Source organism: Scyliorhinus canicula, chromosome 9 (genome assembly GCF_902713615.1).
Source record: "Scyliorhinus canicula chromosome 9, sScyCan1.1, whole genome shotgun sequence".
In the NCBI taxonomy this organism is placed as follows: domain Eukaryota; kingdom Metazoa; phylum Chordata; class Chondrichthyes; order Carcharhiniformes; family Scyliorhinidae; genus Scyliorhinus; species Scyliorhinus canicula.
In genome coordinates, this window is record NC_052154.1 from 1,284,888 (window position 1) to 1,302,783 (window position 17,896).

Below are 17,896 nucleotides of genomic sequence, written 5' to 3' on the forward strand. Positions count from 1 at the left end.
CACACCACTTTGATCATCTTTTTTATTCTTCCTGCCAAAATGGACTGTTTAACATTTGGTCACATATGTCACATTTGCCAGATCATTTCCCACTCACTTAACCTATCGTGTATCCTAGTTTCTCTCCTGAATCGACAAACTGTGATTTTATGGGTATGGGGAGATGGTGGAATAATGATAATGTTACTGGGCCAGTAATTCAGAGACCCAGTCTAATGCTCTGTGGATATGGGTTCTAATCCCACTGCTGCAGATTTTTCAGTACAGTGTAGTCCATCTGACCTGAAAATGTGATCAGAGATGAATGTGGATGTGAGGGCTGTAGGTTGATGGTTTTGTTTTAACCACCCTCTTTTTAAAAAAAAATTAGAATGCCCAATTTCTTTCCCCAATTAAGGAGCAATTTAGTGTGGCCAATCCACCTACTCTGCACATCTTTTGGGTTGTGGGGGTGAAACCCACGCAGACACGGGGAGAATGTGTAACTCCACACAGACTGTGACCCGGAACCGGGATCGAGCCTGGGCCCTCAGTGACGTCGGGCAGCAGTGCTAACCACTGCACTATCCCATCATTTTTGATCTGTGTAATTTTAAATTGTAGGAAACAGAATGAAATTGGCAGAGTTAGTGTGCTCCAATGTACAGAATGCAAAATCCCATCGTTTGACTGGGATAGCACGAGAAGTGGTGGGCTGGCTTGGCTCCAGGAATCTTGATGCACTGGCTACAGTGTGTCCAGGGTTGGGGTTAACGAGGGGTATACATGGGTGTGTATGTGGGAATGTTTTTGCTCTGTAGTTACTGGATGTGGAATAATTTAGTTTCACACCGTTGTTGCCACCTCCTGCCAGTAGATGGCGGTCAATGTCCATTGTATTTACTGTGTGAGCTGCTGCTTCAGTCTGTAACTGCTGGGAATTAGGATCCAGATTGCCATTGTTAAAGCTCTCCATAGATTTATACAATGCTGTTTTCACAAAGGATTCTCTCTCTCTCTCTGTAGGGTGCTCCAGTGATTGATGAATTGATGCCACCCATTCCATTGGAACCTCCAGCAGAGAGTGCATGGGAGAGAGGTCTGCGACATGCAAAAGAGGTAAATAGTAGCTCGCCTAAAATTGCCCAAACTAATTGACGATTCTCACACTGGAATGTTGAGCTGAATTATGGCCTCAAGTGTATGAATGAAAATTGCTTATTGTCACAAGTCAGCTTCAAATGAAGTTACTGTGAAAAGTCCCATGTGTATGGGGTGGAATTTAAACTCATAACCTTCTGACCCAGGTGAGAATGCTGTTCACTGAGCCACACTAGACAGCTGAGAATTACGAGGTTGCTGGGTGTTGCGCTTATAGAATTCACAGTGCAGAAGGAGGCCATTCAGTCTATCGGGTCTGGGAACCGGCCCTTGGAAAGAGCACCCTATTTAAGCCCCTGCCTCCACCCAATTGCGTATCCCGACCTAACCTTTTGGGCACTAAGGGCAATTTATCATGGCCAACCCACCTAACCTGCACATCTTTGGACTGTGGGAGGAAACCGGAGCACTCGGAGGAAACCCACGCAGACACACGGAGAATGGACAAACTCCACAGACAGCCGCCCGAGACCAGGACTGAACCCGGGACCCTGGGCATGTGAGGCAGCAGTGCTAACCACTGTGCCACCGTAACCTTTCCCAGTGGTTAACCTTGGGTTGAAGATATTGCATTCAAGACATTAAATCCAGTATCTGAGGTGACTGGTTACTTAGATTCTTTAGGGACAAACACAGTTGAGCCCAGGCATGTGTGGACCTGGAGGTGACTGCGGGAGGGACAGAGCAAGAGTAACAAGAGAAAGCACAGATGGATTCTTAGAGTGATGTTAAATTGAGGTTTGTCTTCAGTCTTTAAACCTTTTGCTTTCAGATGCTGAAAAAAGCCACGATTAGGAAGGAACAAGAACCCGACTTTGAGGAGAAACGTTTCAACGTCACCATTGGAGATGATGATTTTGATAAGGAGAATGATTTTTATCGGGACTGGAATTATCGTGTTGCAAGAGACATCAGAGAGCCAGGGTGAGCATTGAAAGGCACAAGCTGGTTGCTGTGTTAACTCTGGGTGATCAATATGAATATGTGCTGTCTGGTTGGTAATGAGCAAAGAATCTGCTCAGGCTCCTGCACTCAGCTAGGATCATGGAGTTAATAGCTTTATCTCTTCATATTGGATCCAAGGGATCAGAATTCAAGGTGGCTGCAATGTTCTGTTCCAGATGTATCTAATGTGCTTTGTATGCTCATGGTACCCAGTAACAGGGCATTATCACGTTCCCTTCTTTATATCTTGTGGATAGCAGACTTTCATATCCCTGCCTAATTTAGGGCACCCATGATTTTTATTTCTCTGACACCACATTTAAAATTTCCATCTTTCTTTCTGCTATATCCCAGACATCTCTAACTGCTGATACTATTAAATCTACACATTGCGATTTGAGATTCATCCAAAAATAAGACAGCAGCATAAAGAACATTCATTTTAAGCTCATGGGAAGTGCTGAGGGTTTTGATCAATTTGATCAAGGAAATTCAAATAAGGTAATTAATTTCATGAGAAATGTCAGTAGTTGGATGGAGCTCTACTTCAGGGGCCTGAATGTCAAATCTCACAGGGTAGGGTAGTGGATTGCTGCAGTTGGAACGGCAATCATTGGCATGACTTCACTTTGTGAAACCTCATCTGTAATTCTTCGGGTCATCCAGGTGGACAGTATTGGGAGTATTTTTCTGATTTGCAGAAGTCCTTATTCGGCGAGTGGCAAGCCGATGGATAACAGATCAGTATCAATTTATTTGACATCAAAATAGTGGACAAAAGCTGCATCAAATCCTAGTCCACTTTCCATCAGCTGAATTGGTTCGAGATCTGATAGCAAAATATTTTGCTCCTTGAGAGTAATGTCAGCTTGCACCAACCTGTATGCTTCACATTGCACTAGGCGATAGGAGCTGGCATGCTGAATTACTTTTGGTGCAATGAAAAGCCCTTGCAGTTTTGGTCTACAGATCAATTGATGCTCAACTCCTGTGTTTTCAGCATTGTTTGCATGATGTTCTAAAGATTTCAGACTCACATTTTCCATATTCTCATTGAAAAGAAAATGTAATTTTTTACTCCATGCATTAAAAGGTTGCCGATTTTGTGCCCCTCCCTTTATCGTTTGACTTCATATATCTGTGTAATGTGTGGAGTAACAGTGAGCGATCCACACTTGCAAGTCTTCGTCTCCAGCTCCATTCTTGAAGTGCAACCCCCGTTAGCATGAAGGTGGATGTATCGAGATATCCTCAGTGCTCCCCGAGGGAGAAAGGTGACAGTTGAATCAAGGATCTCGTTCCTGATGAGAGTCAGCCATTTTGCCCACTGGAAAATACACGCCTCTGTCTATCTGAACTAGGTCAGCAATGGCATTTGCCTCTGTTCCTCCTGTAAGGCGAGCTGATCATCTTTGTGCAAACTTTTGACTCCATCTGCTAAGAGCTGGCAAGAAATACTACCCTGATAAAGCCAAGGGCCCTCCAACTCTGTCTTGAGCACTTACGGCAGTACGCATTGATCCCATCAGCTGTTTGCCCAGCCAATTGATAATAGGAAAACTGATAGCACAGCTTTATCTGAGGGAGCAATGTTCCAGAATGAGTTCTTAGATTTATGGTGAGTACATGCAAAAGAAACATGATTGTAACTTGCCAGCCCTCTGGACTATGGCTGACACTGTTTCCAAGATTGGACATGGGAACGGAATGCTGCAGTTGAGAGTATTTTGGGATAAATATCAATGGTCTGACCAGTTTCATGCATTATCCTGGAGCAGGCGGTTATTGAGAATTTGCCACAATGCTGCCGTGGCCAGTTTTGAGTTAGACAAGTTAGCTGCTGCTTTCAGTTTGGTCTCAAGCAAGTGCCACAGTTATCACATGATTCAACTGGAGAAATGAGATCTGGGCATTTGGTGCAGTAGTTGAGCATGACTAAACTTTTAACGCTGTTAAAGAACAGTGCTCGGGCTTCAGCTTCTGTTGGAAAAATGGACAAATTTGAAAAAGTAAACCAAATAAATCCTTCTTCTACTTTCCTTCAAATGCACCAGCGACTTGGAGTACAGAGAGGCAATCAGTTACGGGTAAGGACTGTTCACAGAATGTTCTTTACCATTGTTAATGTTTTCATTCATACATGTGCTGGTCAGGCCATACACCCTGTCTGAGCTGCAGCTTTGCATGAATATCATAGCTAATATCATTCCTGGAACAAGGTAGGAGACTGGAAGAATTTGTTCCCGGTGTGTAAGGAGGAATTTGCAATTCTTACCTGATCTGTAATGTATGTCACTCCAGATCCACAGCAAGATGATTGGCTCTAACCTGCCACCTGAAATGGCAGAGCAAACCTCTCAATTGTATTGTCAAGGGCGTTAAAAACTGACCTTGGTGAATAAATAAGGACACACGACCTTGAACAACTGGCAAAGGGAGTCAGTTTATATCCTGGTCCAAGAAGTAAAGCAATCCTAATCCACAGGATTAACCCATCCTATTGAGCTGCTTTTTAAGTAGGGCGAAGATTTATTCTTTAGTTTTACTCCGAATAAGTTAGAGTTGTAGAAGTGAATGGGCTTACAAAGCCTGACCTCCCTTCTGCCCATTTCACTGTGAAAGTGCCAGTGTAGGTGACATTGATTTAGATAGGCAGGTGTGCTTATTTCATTCTTGATTGTAAAGTTCTGCTTTTCATTCATAAAACCAGATTCTTCCAGTTCTTCTGCTTAAAATGCCAATCTGCTGCATCTCTATCATATACCATGTGCTTTTTCCAAATCACCACCGTTGGCACTCCTGCAGTAATTAACCACCTCTCGCAGACATGGCGATTGAGCACGCTACTGTAAAAATGACTACATAAGAAATATCCAGAGCATTCTCTCTTGTCAGGGGTACTGTAATAAAGATGACCAATTTGCACTGAGCTAGTGGCTCAAGGGAATAAGTTGTGCTGCCAAATGTTGGGATGTGAAGTGCTATCCACGATTCTCTATGGGACAGGTTCCCAATTTCAGCTGTATTATTTGTGGCAGCTGCTGCCCTAACCCCATCATCATTGAGTTGCATTGAAGCCCTGAGCAACAGGTTTTCAACCAAGCCTGAACTGGCAGCTGCCATGAAAGGGGAATAGTGTTTGACAAACGTACTGGAGTTTTTTGAGAACACAACTAGTAAAATAGAAAGGGGTGAACCAGTGCATTTGGTGTATTTGGATTTTCAGAAAACGTTTGATAAAGTCACACAAGTTAGAGTACAAATGAAAGCACGTGGGATTGGGAATTGGTTAGCAGACAGGAAACCGAGAGCAGGAATAAATGGGTCTTTTTCAGAGTTACAGGCGGTGACTAGTGGAGTACCGCAGGGATCAGTGTTTGGGCCCCAGTTATTCTCAATCATGATTTGGATGAGGGAGTCAAATGTAATATTTCCAAGCTTCTTGTTGACACAAAACCTGGTGGAAATATGTGTGGTGAGGACGAAGTTAATAGGCTTCAAGGTGATTTAGACAAATTGAGTGTGCAAATACGTGGACAGATGCAGTATATTGTGGATAAATGTGAAGTTATCCACTTTGGATGAAGATACAGAAAGGCGGAGTATTGTTTAAATAGTGATAGATTGGATAATGTTAACGTACAGAGGGTCTTGGGTATCCTAGTACACCAGTCACTGAAAGCAAGCATGCAGTTGCAGCAAGCAGATGGCACGTTGGCATTCATTGCAAGAGGATTTGAGTACTGCAGCTATACAGTGGGCCACAGTCTCAGGGTGCGGGGTGGCCCAGTTAGGACTGAGAGAAGGAGAAACATCTTCAATCAGAGGGTGGTGAATCTGTGGAATTCTCTACCCTAGAAAGCAGCGGAGCTCAAGTCACTGAATATATTCAAGAAGGAAATAGGAAGATTTTTATATTCTAAAGCCATCAAGGGTAAGGGAGACCATGGGAGTATGGCTTAATGATAGAGGGATCACCCATGTTCATATTGAGAGGTGAGCAGTCTCGAAGGAGGTAACCATAGAGTAACTAAAGTCACCTTTCTGTTGTTGGTGTGTTGTAACTACTCCTGTCTCACTCAAGGGCAGCACGGTAGCATTGTGGATAGCATAATTGCTTCACAGCTCCAGGGTCCCAGGTTCAATTCCGGCTTGGGTCACTGTCTGTGCGGAGTCTGCACATCCTCCCCGTGTGAGCGTGGGTTTCCTCCGGGTGCTCCGGTTTCCTCCCACAGTCCAAAGATGTGCAGGTTAGGTGCATTGGCCATGATAAATTGCCCTTAGTGTCCAAAATTGCCCTTAGTGTTAGGTGGGGTTACTGGGTTATGGGGATAGGGTGGAGGTGTTGACCTTGGGTAGGGTGCTCTTTCCAAGAGCCAGTGCTGACTCGATGGGCCGAATGGCCTCCTTCTGCACTGTAAATTCTATGTAAGATGGAATGGAAATTTGAGTGCACAAGCTTAAGGAATGTTTTTCTTTCTTGGCCCTTAGGCCTGACCCCTATATAACTCCCTACTACGAACATGAAGTTGAACGGTACTGGCGTGGTGGACAATACGAGAACTTCAGAGTCCAGTGGACAGAAGCAGACTATCATTATAGGGTAAGCTTTTTGAGAAATAATATATACTTCATTAAGTATTACCCAACTCTGATGATTTCCTGTTCATTCAGATCCTTCTTTTCACAATTAGTTCCTGCTCTGAAATTGAATGAAACTGCTGACAGTGGAAATTAACCTGTGCGAGGAGGCTGCCCACTGAGGTGGGCAGGCTACTTAGGGAATTGGTCTGCATAACCAGCTGCAACAAGAAGGCCAGTGTTCTTTCCCCTATTTCTGTTTCTCCATTAATTCAAACATGGTTCATAGAATCACAGAATAATAGAGTTTCGGTAGTCCAACCAGGTTTAGCATAACCTCCTTGCCTTTGTACTCTGTGCCTCTTAGTAATATCCATGCCTCCAAACGCCTTATTTTTGTTCAAAACCGTATCTGGATCTGAACTGCTTGCAGCTAGTGGAATTGAGCTCTGCTTGCCCCTAACTGAGTTCTCTAATTGAAATGAAAAATGAAATGAAAATCACTTATTGTCACAAGTAGGCTTCAATGAAGTTACTGTGAAAAGCCCCGAGTCGCCGCAATCCAGTGCCTGTTCAGGGAGGCTGGTACGGGAATTGAACCGTGTTGCTGGCCTGCCTTGGTCTGCTTTAAAAGCCAGCTATTTTGCCCAGTGCTAAACCAGCCCCCAACCTGACATTGCAGCCACCCTATTAAGGGTTGGGCATCTGATGGGATCTGTGTTTACCAAGATTTCCACTGTCATTGCTAATCTGAGCTGGATTGATGTCAAGGTACTTATTCAGAAAGTGTAACATTTTCTTTCCGTCCTGAAAGCTGTTTGCTCACTAATACATTGAGGAAATGCTGATTTCTGTATGAATAAACTATAATAGTAAATGAGAATTGAATTTCAGTTTTGTGTTAACACCATGGAAAAGAGTTTTCTTTGTTGGTGTAACCTCTTTTTACATTGGAGAACATATATTTGAGCACAGAAACCAGCCCTTTACCCAGCCAGTCCATGTTGTTTGTTCTGCAGCACGGTAACACAGTTGCTTCATAGCTCCAGGGTCCCAGGTTCGATTCCTGGCTTGGGTCAGTGTCTGTGCGGAGTCTGCACGTTCTCCCCATGTCTGCGTGCATTTCCTCCGGGTGCTACGGTTTCCTCCCACAGTCCAAAGATGTGCAGGTTAGGTGGATTGGCCAGGGTAAATTGCCCTTAGTGCCCAAAAAGGTTAGGTGGGGTTACTGGGTTACGGGGATAGGCTGGAGGTGTGGGCTTAAGGGGAGTGCTCTTTCCAGGGGCCGGTGCAGATTCGATGGGCCGAATGGCCTCCTGCACTGTAAATTCTATGAAGTCTATGAGCTTTCAGTCTATTTCATAATACTTAAAAATGTAACATAAAGTTCTCTACCATTTTATTGATATTAATAGAAACATAGAAAGTGGGGGGAGGCCATTCGGCCCTTAGAGCCTGCTCCACCATTCATTGTGATCATGGCTGATCATCCAATTCAATAACCTAATCATGCCTTCCCCCCCATATCCTTTGATCCTCTTTGTCCCAATAATATCTAACTGCTTCTCGAAAACAATACAAATGTTTTGGCCTCAACTAATTCCTGTGGTAACGAATTCCACAGCTCACCACTCTCTGGGTGAAGAAATTTCTCCTCATCTCTGTCCTAAATGGTCTACCGCGTATCCTCAGACTGTGACCTCTGGTTCTGAACATGCCCACTATGAGGAACATCCGTCCTGCATCTCCCCTGCCTAGTTGTGTTATAATTTTACAGGTTTCTATGAGATCCTCCCTCATTCTTCTAAACTCCAGCGAATATAATCCTAGCTGACTCGATCTATCCTCGTATGTCAATCCCGGCATCCCAGGAATCAGCCTGGTAAACCTTTGCTGCTCTCCTTCGAGAGCAAGAACATCTTTCCTCAGATAAGGAGACCAAAACTGCACACGATATTCCAGGTATGGCCTCACCAAGGCTCTATAATTGCAGCGAGACATCCCTGCTCCTGTACTCGAATCCTCTCGCTATGGAGGCCAGCATACCATTTGCCTTCTCCACCACCTGCTGTACCTGCATGCTTAACTTCAGTGACTGGTGTACGAGGACACCCAGGTCTCGTTGCACATTCCCCTCTCCTAATTTATGGCCATTCAGATGATAGTCTGCCTTCTCAATTTTGCTACCAAAGTGGATAACGTCTCATTTATCCAAATTATACCGCATCTGCCATTCATTTGCCCACTCACTCAATTTCCAAATCACACTGAAGGATCTCTGCATCCTCCTCACAGCTCACCCTCCCACCCAACTTGGTGTCATCTGCAAAATGGGAGATATTGCATTTTGTTGCCTCATCTAAATTAATATATTGTGAATAGCTGGGGCCCCAGCACCGATCCCTGCGGTGCCCAACTAGTCACTGCCTGCCAATTTGAAAAAGAGCCGCGAATTTCCACCCTTTGTTTCCCGTCTGCCAACCAATTTTCTATCCATCTCGATACACTGCCCCAATTTCATGTGCTTTAATTTTACTTATCACTTATGTAGGACTTTGTCGAAAGCCTGAAAGCCCAAATAAACAGCCACTGGCTCCCTCTCATCAACTCTACTAGTTATATCCTCAAAGAATTCCAGGAGATTTGTCAAGCATGTTTTCCTCTTCATAAATCCATGTTGACTCTGTCCGATTCTATTACTATTTTCAAAGTGCTCTGCTAGAAAATCTTTGATAATGGATTCTAGAATTTTCCCCACTACCAAAGTCAGGCTTACTGGTCCATAATTCTGTTTTCTCTCTGCCTCCCTTTTTAAATAGTGGAGTTACATTAGCTACCCTCCAATCATACAATTTACAGTGCAGAAGGAGGACATTTGGCCCTTTGGGTCTGCACCGGCTCTTGGAAAGAGCACCCTACCCAAGCCCACACCTCCACCGTATCCCCATAACCCAGCAACCCCACTCAACACTAAGGGTAATTTTGGACACTGAGGGCAATTTAGCATGGCCAATCCCCCGAACCAGCACATCTTTGGACTGTGGGAGGAAACCGGCGCACCCGGAGGAAACCCACGCACACACAGGGAGAACGTGCAGACTCCGCACAGACAGTGACCCAAGCCGGGAATCGAACCTGGGACCCTGGAGTTGTGAAGCAATTGTGCTAACCACTATGCTACCATGCTGCCCGTCTGCCAATCTGCAGAAACTGTTCCATGGTCTATAGAATCCTGGAAGATTTAAAAATAAACTTAGAGTACCCAAGTATTTTTCCAATAAGAGCAATTTAGCGTGGCCAATCCACATACCCTGCACATCTTTGGGTTGTGGGGCGAAACCCACGCAAACATGAGGCGAATGTACAAAACTCCACACCGACAGTGACCCAGGGGCGGGATCGAACCTGGGACCTCGGTGCCATGAGGCAACAGTGCTAACCACTGCACCACCTTGCTGCCCCAGAATCCTGGAAGATTACGACCAATGCATCCACTATTTCTAGAGCCACTTAAACTACATCCCAGAGTACTTATCAGGCAATTCAACATTTTCAATGCATGAACCTACCTTTGAATGAATGAAAGTAGACTATTTTAATTCCTGGATACATGTAGCAGGTCAGGTAAGAGTAGCACATGTGCGATAACTGAGTGTACATTTGTCCAAACTAGGAGATATTACAGGTGAAGGATGTGGAAAAGGGAATTGGAAAAGGACGGATGGAACACAGACAGGAAAAGGTGAAAAATGGAGCGGGGGTAGTTTAAATTCTTGGTGTCGACCTGCTTTCTCTTCTTATTATGCTCTCGGGTCACCGCATCCCACTTCTACTTTGTCCGTTTTCCCGCTTTGCTTGGACTTCACCATTCTTTGAGCGACACACACTGTCTCATTTCTTATTTATTTCATTATACATCCTATGAAAATGAAAAATGAAAATCGCTTATTGTCACGAGTAGGCTTCAATGAAGTTACTGTGAAAAGCCCCTAGTCGCCACATTCCGGCGCCTGTTCGGGGAGGCTGGTACGGGAATCGAACCGTGCTGCTGTCCTGCTTGGTCTGCTTTAAAAGCCAGCGATTTAGCCCAATGAGCTAAATCAGCCCTCCTATTGTCTCATGCCTATGTAATTTCTGTCATTAATATATTCAATTCTATTGTATATCATGAAAACAAAAATGCTGGAAATATTGAGAGTCTGGAAGCAACTTGGCGAGAAAAAGGAGTTCACTTTTCAGGACTGGAACCTCTCATTGGAACATCAGCAAAGTCACAGACCTGAAACATTAACTCTGTTTCTCTCCACACATGCTTGAGTATGCCCTGCTTGAGTATTTGCAGCATTTTCTGTTATAATTTCAAATTTCCAACATCTACACTTTGCTTTTGAATTCTACTGTGTAAGTGTGTCGCCTTTGTCCTCTGCATCCTCAACATGTTCAGAGGCAATATCCTCTAGTTCTGTGATGACCCTCTGATGAAGGGTTCACACCCAAACATAAATTTCTGCAATGTGCCCTGACCTGATTAGTGTTTCCAACAGTTCTGCTTTTGTGTCAGATTTCCGACATCTGCAAAACTGTTCTTTGTCGTCTTCATTCCTGTTCTCCTGGTGACATCCTATCCTGATCTGCAACTGAGAAAGGTGACAGCATCTTGGGCTATTAGTTCATTTTGAAAGATGCTACATGAGCACTAGCTGTTGTAATGAGTTAATCTGGGATTGTGTTTCGAGTGAAAGACCTCACCTGCCACGCCCCTCCCTATTGTGCAAAACTGCAGGAAAGTTTTACACTTCAAGCAGCCCTTGCAATACCCACTAGTAATTACCCAGGCATGGAAAATATTGCACAATGCAATATTATTGAGAAATCAGACTTCTGAATGAGTTCTGAAGTGAAATAAACCCTTTTTTTCAACTTTATCCTCCTTTCCTGCATTCCTCTTTCTGATGGCTATGGTCTTTCTATAGCCAGAAAGTTATTACCCTGCTCAACCTGATTAATTCTTCCCTCATGTGATCGCCACACACTCTTCAGCAGTGGTCAGCGTCACACATCCTATAACCAGAGACCTATCTGCTGGCCCAGCTAAAATAATCTAGCACAGCACAGACTTGAGAATGGAATCTGTGATCATCTATTTGGTTGTGTTCTGTGTGAATTGATGCAGCGCTATAACTGTTGGTGGTGTTGCTACCCACTGAATCAACTGGGCTGAGAGATATAGTAATGGTGCTTTAAGGATGGACACAGAATAAATCTTTTTTTTCTATCCTTCCTAGGAAAGGGAGAGGGAAAGAGAACGAGAAAGAGAACGAGAAAGAGAACGTGACAGACACCGAGAACAGCGCGAGAGAGAAAGGGAAAGAGAAAGAGAACGAGGAAACAGGATACGAGAAAGAGAGCGGGATAGAGAGCGTGAACGTGACAAAGAAAGGCAGCGGAGAAAAGAAGAATGGGAGAGAGAGCGTGCAAAGCGAGAAGAAAAGGATAGAGCACAAAAGATCGAGAACGAGAGAAGGAAAAACCAAAGCAAAGATCACCGCCTCCAGCAAGGTAAGCAGTTGTTCAGGGTTTTGGCCACTTGAGCCCTATAGCTTTTATGAGGGCATTGATCAATCAATAACAGTAATATGATACCAAAAAGAAAATGCTGGAAAATCTCAGCTGGTCTGGCAGTATCTGTAGGGAGAGAAAAGAGCTAACGTTTTGAGTCCAGGTGACCCTTTGTCAAATGATGTAACATGATGATGTGTATGTAGCTTTCCTTCACTTACTCAGAGGAACTGTTACCTTTGATTACCTCATTTTATTTTTGCCTGTGAAACTCTAGGATCTGGTGACTAGGGGAAACTGTTGTGACTAACAGCAACTGCACATTAATCACTATTTTGCTTTGTTAATCCAAAGCATTGTCTGAAACTAATTGTATCTAGCTGTGTGTCATTAATACAGATCCTCCTGGACACACTTGATACCTTGATGGTAAATACACAGTGTGAACATAGAACATTACAGCGCAGTACGGGCCCTTCAGCCCTCGATGTTGCGCCGACCTGTGAAACCGTCTGAAGCCTATCTGACCTACACTATATGTGGTGCGTGAAAGTAAGGTCTGGTTGTCTCCTCTTGAGCTCAGGTCAGAGTGGTTGGGGCAGCACGTTGGCGCAGTGGTTAGCATTGCTGTCTCACGCCACTGAAGTCCCTAGTTCGATCCCAACCCATGTGGACTTTGCACGTTCTCCCCATGTTTGCATAGGTTTTGCCCCCATAATACAAAAGGTGGATTGGCCACACTAAATTGCCCCTTAATTGGGAAAAATGGATTGGGTACTCTAAATTTTAAAAAAAGGTCAGAGCAGTTGGAATATTGCAGCTGACCCCAACCTCTCTGGGATGGGGGGCAGTCAGCCACGGTTCCTGCTGCTTGTTGTTATCCAATGACCACCACTGGGAAATGATATTATGGATCCAGGCAGCAGCTCCTTCACATTGCCCTTCTGTGTGTCATTCTGGTCACCACATTACAGAAAGGATGTAATTGCTCTGGAGAGAGTGCAGAGAAGATTTACTAGAGTGTTCCCAAAGCTGGAGTTGTAACTACAAGGAGAGATTGGAGAGGCAGGGGTTGTTTTCCTTGGAACAGAGAAGGCTGAGGGATGACATGATTGAGATATACAAAATTGTGAGGGGTAGAGATAGAGTAGACAGTTCTCTTGGCAGAGAGTTCAAAAAACATAGGTTCGAGTTAAGTGGCAAAAGGGTTGTAGGTGACATGGGGGAAAACCTTATTATGCAGGGGGTGGTGGGTGTCTGGAATTTGCCTTTGCTGGTGGAGGCAGAGACCCTAAACTTGTTTAAAAAGTTTCTGAATCTGCACCTTAAGTGTTGTAAACGTTAGGGCTACAGGCCCTGTCAAGGAAGATGGGATGAGAAAGAAACCTGGGTGTCTTTGGGTTGGCATGAACAAGATGGACTGAATGGTCCCCTTCTGTATTGTATCATTTCTATCGTGCTATAGTCCTTTGCCCCCAACCCAACCCAAACATCAATAATTTGTTGCCCCTACCTGTCAAAGCCCATACATGGAATGGCTGCTGAAACCCTGTGGAACTGTGCCCTTCAACCATTTGTATCCACTGCCGTCAGAAAAGGAGACCAAAATGGCGAAGAATGCAAGTGTGCTCATAAATCCGTGTGTCTCACGCAGATTTATACACTTGCATGTAATTGTGTTTTTGACGATGGTTGATAAATAGCTGAGCTAGTAGTGTGGCGAGATTTTCATTGCCTTGTACAAGCAAATCCTGGCATGAGTCACTGATAGCCGAATTCCATCTGTTTAATAGTTCAGGACAGCAATTCATTTAGCTGTTTAATGTATTTTCCGTTCAGAGATGAAGGTAGGATTGTGTACAGATATCCTCGGGCTAACCACTAATCACAGCATTTGTATCTGGCTGCACTGCAGTGTTTTTTGTCATTAAGTATTATTATCACTGACTGTAGTGAAGCCCTTCTTGAACTCCTGTCTTTAATTGTGAACTGGTGTCATTAAGCTCAGTTCAAATTTCTGGTTATCTCATTAATCCATACGTTAGTGGCCTGTTTGAGATTTTCCCCAGGTATTTATTAGGTCATCACGTACAAGAATGAAGAGGAAGTGAGTTGTGTATAGATCTTAATTATGAAATTTCACCGCTTTCTCTGGGACCTATCTAGTGAGATGGTATCTTTATAATGTGGTGACCACGTGCTTACGGTAATCTGGATATGACCTAACAGTGCTTTAGACAGTTCTAACATAACCCGACTGCTCTTATATTCTGTGCTCCAGCTGATAAGGGAAGATTCGCTTTCTCCCATTTTACTAGTCCATTGATGGCTTTTTGCAGTCTATACTTTTCTTCTTCAATATCTTTTGTATAAAAATATATTTTTAGGGAAGCTTTTTCATTTCTAATCAACAAAATATACTATCAGCATGGAAAACGCATGTTGCAAAAGTCATAGAGGTTTGCAGCATAAAAACAGGCCCTTCGGCTCAACTTGTACAAGCCGCCCAGTTTTTACCATTAAGCTGTCCCAATTGCCTGCATTTGCCCCATATCCCTCTTTACCCAACGTCATACTTTTGGTGTCAGTGCACTGCAGCAGAATACGCTCCTCAGGCAATAATGAAATTATTTATTTGTGTACGAATTATGTAATCGCTGCTATAATTGCACGTTATGATAATCTGTCCTTGTGATTTCATTTAATGGCTTTCATTGTTGCTGATTTAATGCCCCTATAAAATGCCAGTGTCGAATATCAACGGTTGTCAGAGTCCAATGCTAACTGTATGAGAATGACTGCAACGTTTGCTGAAAATGCAAAGAGCAGTCACAGACTGAATATGTTCACCAGCAATACAGATCGGAAAAGGGGTGCATCTAATTAATTACCAACAAGAACAATAGAACAAAGAACAATACAGCAGAGGAACAGGCCCTTCGGCCCTCCAAACCTGTGCCGATCACGTGTCCTGTCTAGACCAACTGCCTGTATCCTTCTATACCCCGTCTGTTCATGTGCCTATCCAGATAAGTCTTAAAAGTCGCTAACGTATCTGCCTCAGCCACCTCACCTGGCAGTGCATTCCAGGCCACCACCACCCTCTGTGTAAAAAAAACCTCCCCCGCACATCTCCACTGAACCTTTCCCCCCCTCACCTTGAATTTGTGCCCCCTTGTAATTGTCATTTCTGCCCTGGGAAAAAGCTTCCAACTGTTATACCCCATATAATTTTATAAACTTCTATGAGGTCGCCCCTCAGCCTCCGTCTCTCTAAGGAGAACAATCTCAGTTTATTCAATCTCTCCTCATAGCTAATACCCTCTATACCAGGCAACATCCTGGTCAACATTTTCTGTACTCTCTCCAAAGCCTCCACGTCCTTCTGGTAGTGCGGTGACCAGAATTGAACACAGTAATTCCAAATGTGGCCTAACCAACGTTCTACATAATTGTAACATAATGTTCGAGCTTTTATATTCGATACCCCGACCTGTGAAGGCAAGCATGCCATATGCTTTCTTTACCACCATTTCCACCTGTGCTACCATTTTTAAGGATCTGTGGACCTGTATGCCCAGATCTCTGTGTCTCTATGCTCCTGATGGTTCTGCCATTTATTTTATGGCTCCCACCTGAATTGGATCTACCAAACTGCATCACCTCACATTTGTCCGGGTTAAATTCCATCTGCCATTCCTCTGCTCAATTTTGCAGCCTATCTATATCCTATTGTATTCTCTGACAATCATCATCACTATCCTGCATCATCCACAAACTTGCTAATCAAAACCGCTATGCTCTCTTCCAAGTTATTTATATATATTACAAAGCAGAGGTCCCAGAACTGATCCCTGCGGAACACTACTAGTTACAGAACTCCATTCGGAAATACCCCCTTCCACTGCTGCCCTCTGTCGTCTATGGCCAAGCCAGTTCTCCATATAGTTCACCCCTGACCCCATGTGATCTAATCTTTTGCACCAGTCTGCCATGAGGGACCTTATCAAATTCTTCACTAAAGTCCACGTAGGCAACATCCACAGCCCTTCCCTCATCAATCATTTTTGTCACCTCCTCAAAAAATTCAAGCAAATTAGTGAGACATGACCTCCCTCATACAAAACCATGCTGTCTGTCTCAAATAAAACCATTCACTTCCAAATGTGCAGAGATCCTATCTCTCAGAATCGTTTCCAACAATTTTACTATCACTGACGTCAAGCTCACCAGCCTATAATTACCCAGATTATCCTTGCAACCCTCCTTAAATAATGGTACAACATTGGCGATCCTGTGGCCATTGACGACACGAAGATTTCTGTCAGAGGCCCAGTGATTTCATCACTTGCCTCCCTAATCTGGGATAGATGTCATCTGGCCCTGGAGATTTGTCTACCGTAATGCTTTTTAACATATTTAACACTTCCTCGTAATAATGACATGTTCTAAAGCGTTTACACATCCCTCTGAGACACCACCAATCAACATGTCCCTCTCCTTTGTGAATGCCGATGCAAAATACTCATTAAGGACCTCACCTACTTCCTCTGGTTCTACACATAATTTCCCTCCTTTGTCCTCGAGTGGGCCAACTCTTTCTCTAGCTACCCTCTTGTTTCTAATGTACGTACAATATGCCTTGGGATTCTCCTTAATCCTGTCTGCCAAGGACATTTCATGACCCCTTTTTGCCCTCCTAACTCCCTGCTTGAGCTCTTTTCTACTTTCCTTGTATTCCTCAAGTGCTTTATCTATTTTTAGTTGCCTGTACCTCACATATGCTTCTTTTTTGACAATATTCTCAAATTTCCTGGTCATCCATGGTTCCCGAATCCTTCCTTTTTACCGGCACATGCCTGTCCTGTATTCCCATCAACTGCTCCTGAAATGACTCCCACATGCGAAATGTTTATTTACCCTCATACAGCCTCTCCCAAACAACAGCCTCCAAATCCCTAGGACAATACTCGTCCTTTTACATGAGTATCCGAAAGCTTACGGAATTGTGGTCACTGTTCGCCACATGTTCTCCCACCACAACTTTGATGATCTGGTCGGGCTCGTTCCCAAGTACTAGGTCCAATATAGCTCCCTCTCTAGTCCGACAATCCACACATTGTTCCATAAAACCTTCTTGGACACACTTGACAAATTCCTCACCATCCAGACCCCTAGCCCTAAGGGATTTCCAGTTAATATGGGGAGAATTAAAGTCTCCCACTACAACAACCCTATTAATTCTACATCTATTCAGAATTTGCTCACATATCTGTTCCTCAACTTCCCGTGGGCTGTTGGGAGGCCTGTGGTACACCCCCATCATAGTGACTGCCCCCTTCCTGTTTGAGTTCTACCCACAGTGCCTCGTTACTTGATTCTTCCTCTGTACAGCTGTAATATGTTCTCCAACCATTATTGCAACTCCTCCACCTCTTTTACCTTCCCTTCTGTCACATTTAAAAAAACTGATACCCCAAAATATTTAGCTGCCAATCCTGTCCCTTTTTTAACAAAGTCGCCATTTCTGCAACATCCAAGTTCCGCGTGTGAATCAAGGCTCTAAGTTAATCTGTTTTACCTGTTATACTCCGTGCGTTGAAGCAGATACACTACACTCCAGACCTCAAATCCCACTGAGATTGACCTCTCCTAGCCTACCCTTCCTCTT

At 43.9% G+C, this 17,896-nt stretch overlaps 1 protein-coding gene across 1 annotated transcript in view; it reads left to right on the forward strand.

Moving 5' to 3' along the window:
* zc3h18 (zinc finger CCCH-type containing 18) overlaps positions 1–17,896 on the forward strand; it is a 233,947-nt gene that overhangs the window by 88,172 nt on the left and 127,879 nt on the right. The window contains 7 exon segments of the mRNA XM_038806172.1: positions 1,006–1,098; positions 1,913–2,064; positions 4,140–4,172; positions 6,577–6,688; positions 10,340–10,408; positions 11,952–12,162; positions 12,165–12,225. Of these exon segments, the coding sequence (XP_038662100.1) occupies positions 1,006–1,098; positions 1,913–2,064; positions 4,140–4,172; positions 6,577–6,688; positions 10,340–10,408; positions 11,952–12,162; positions 12,165–12,225 (731 nt within the window).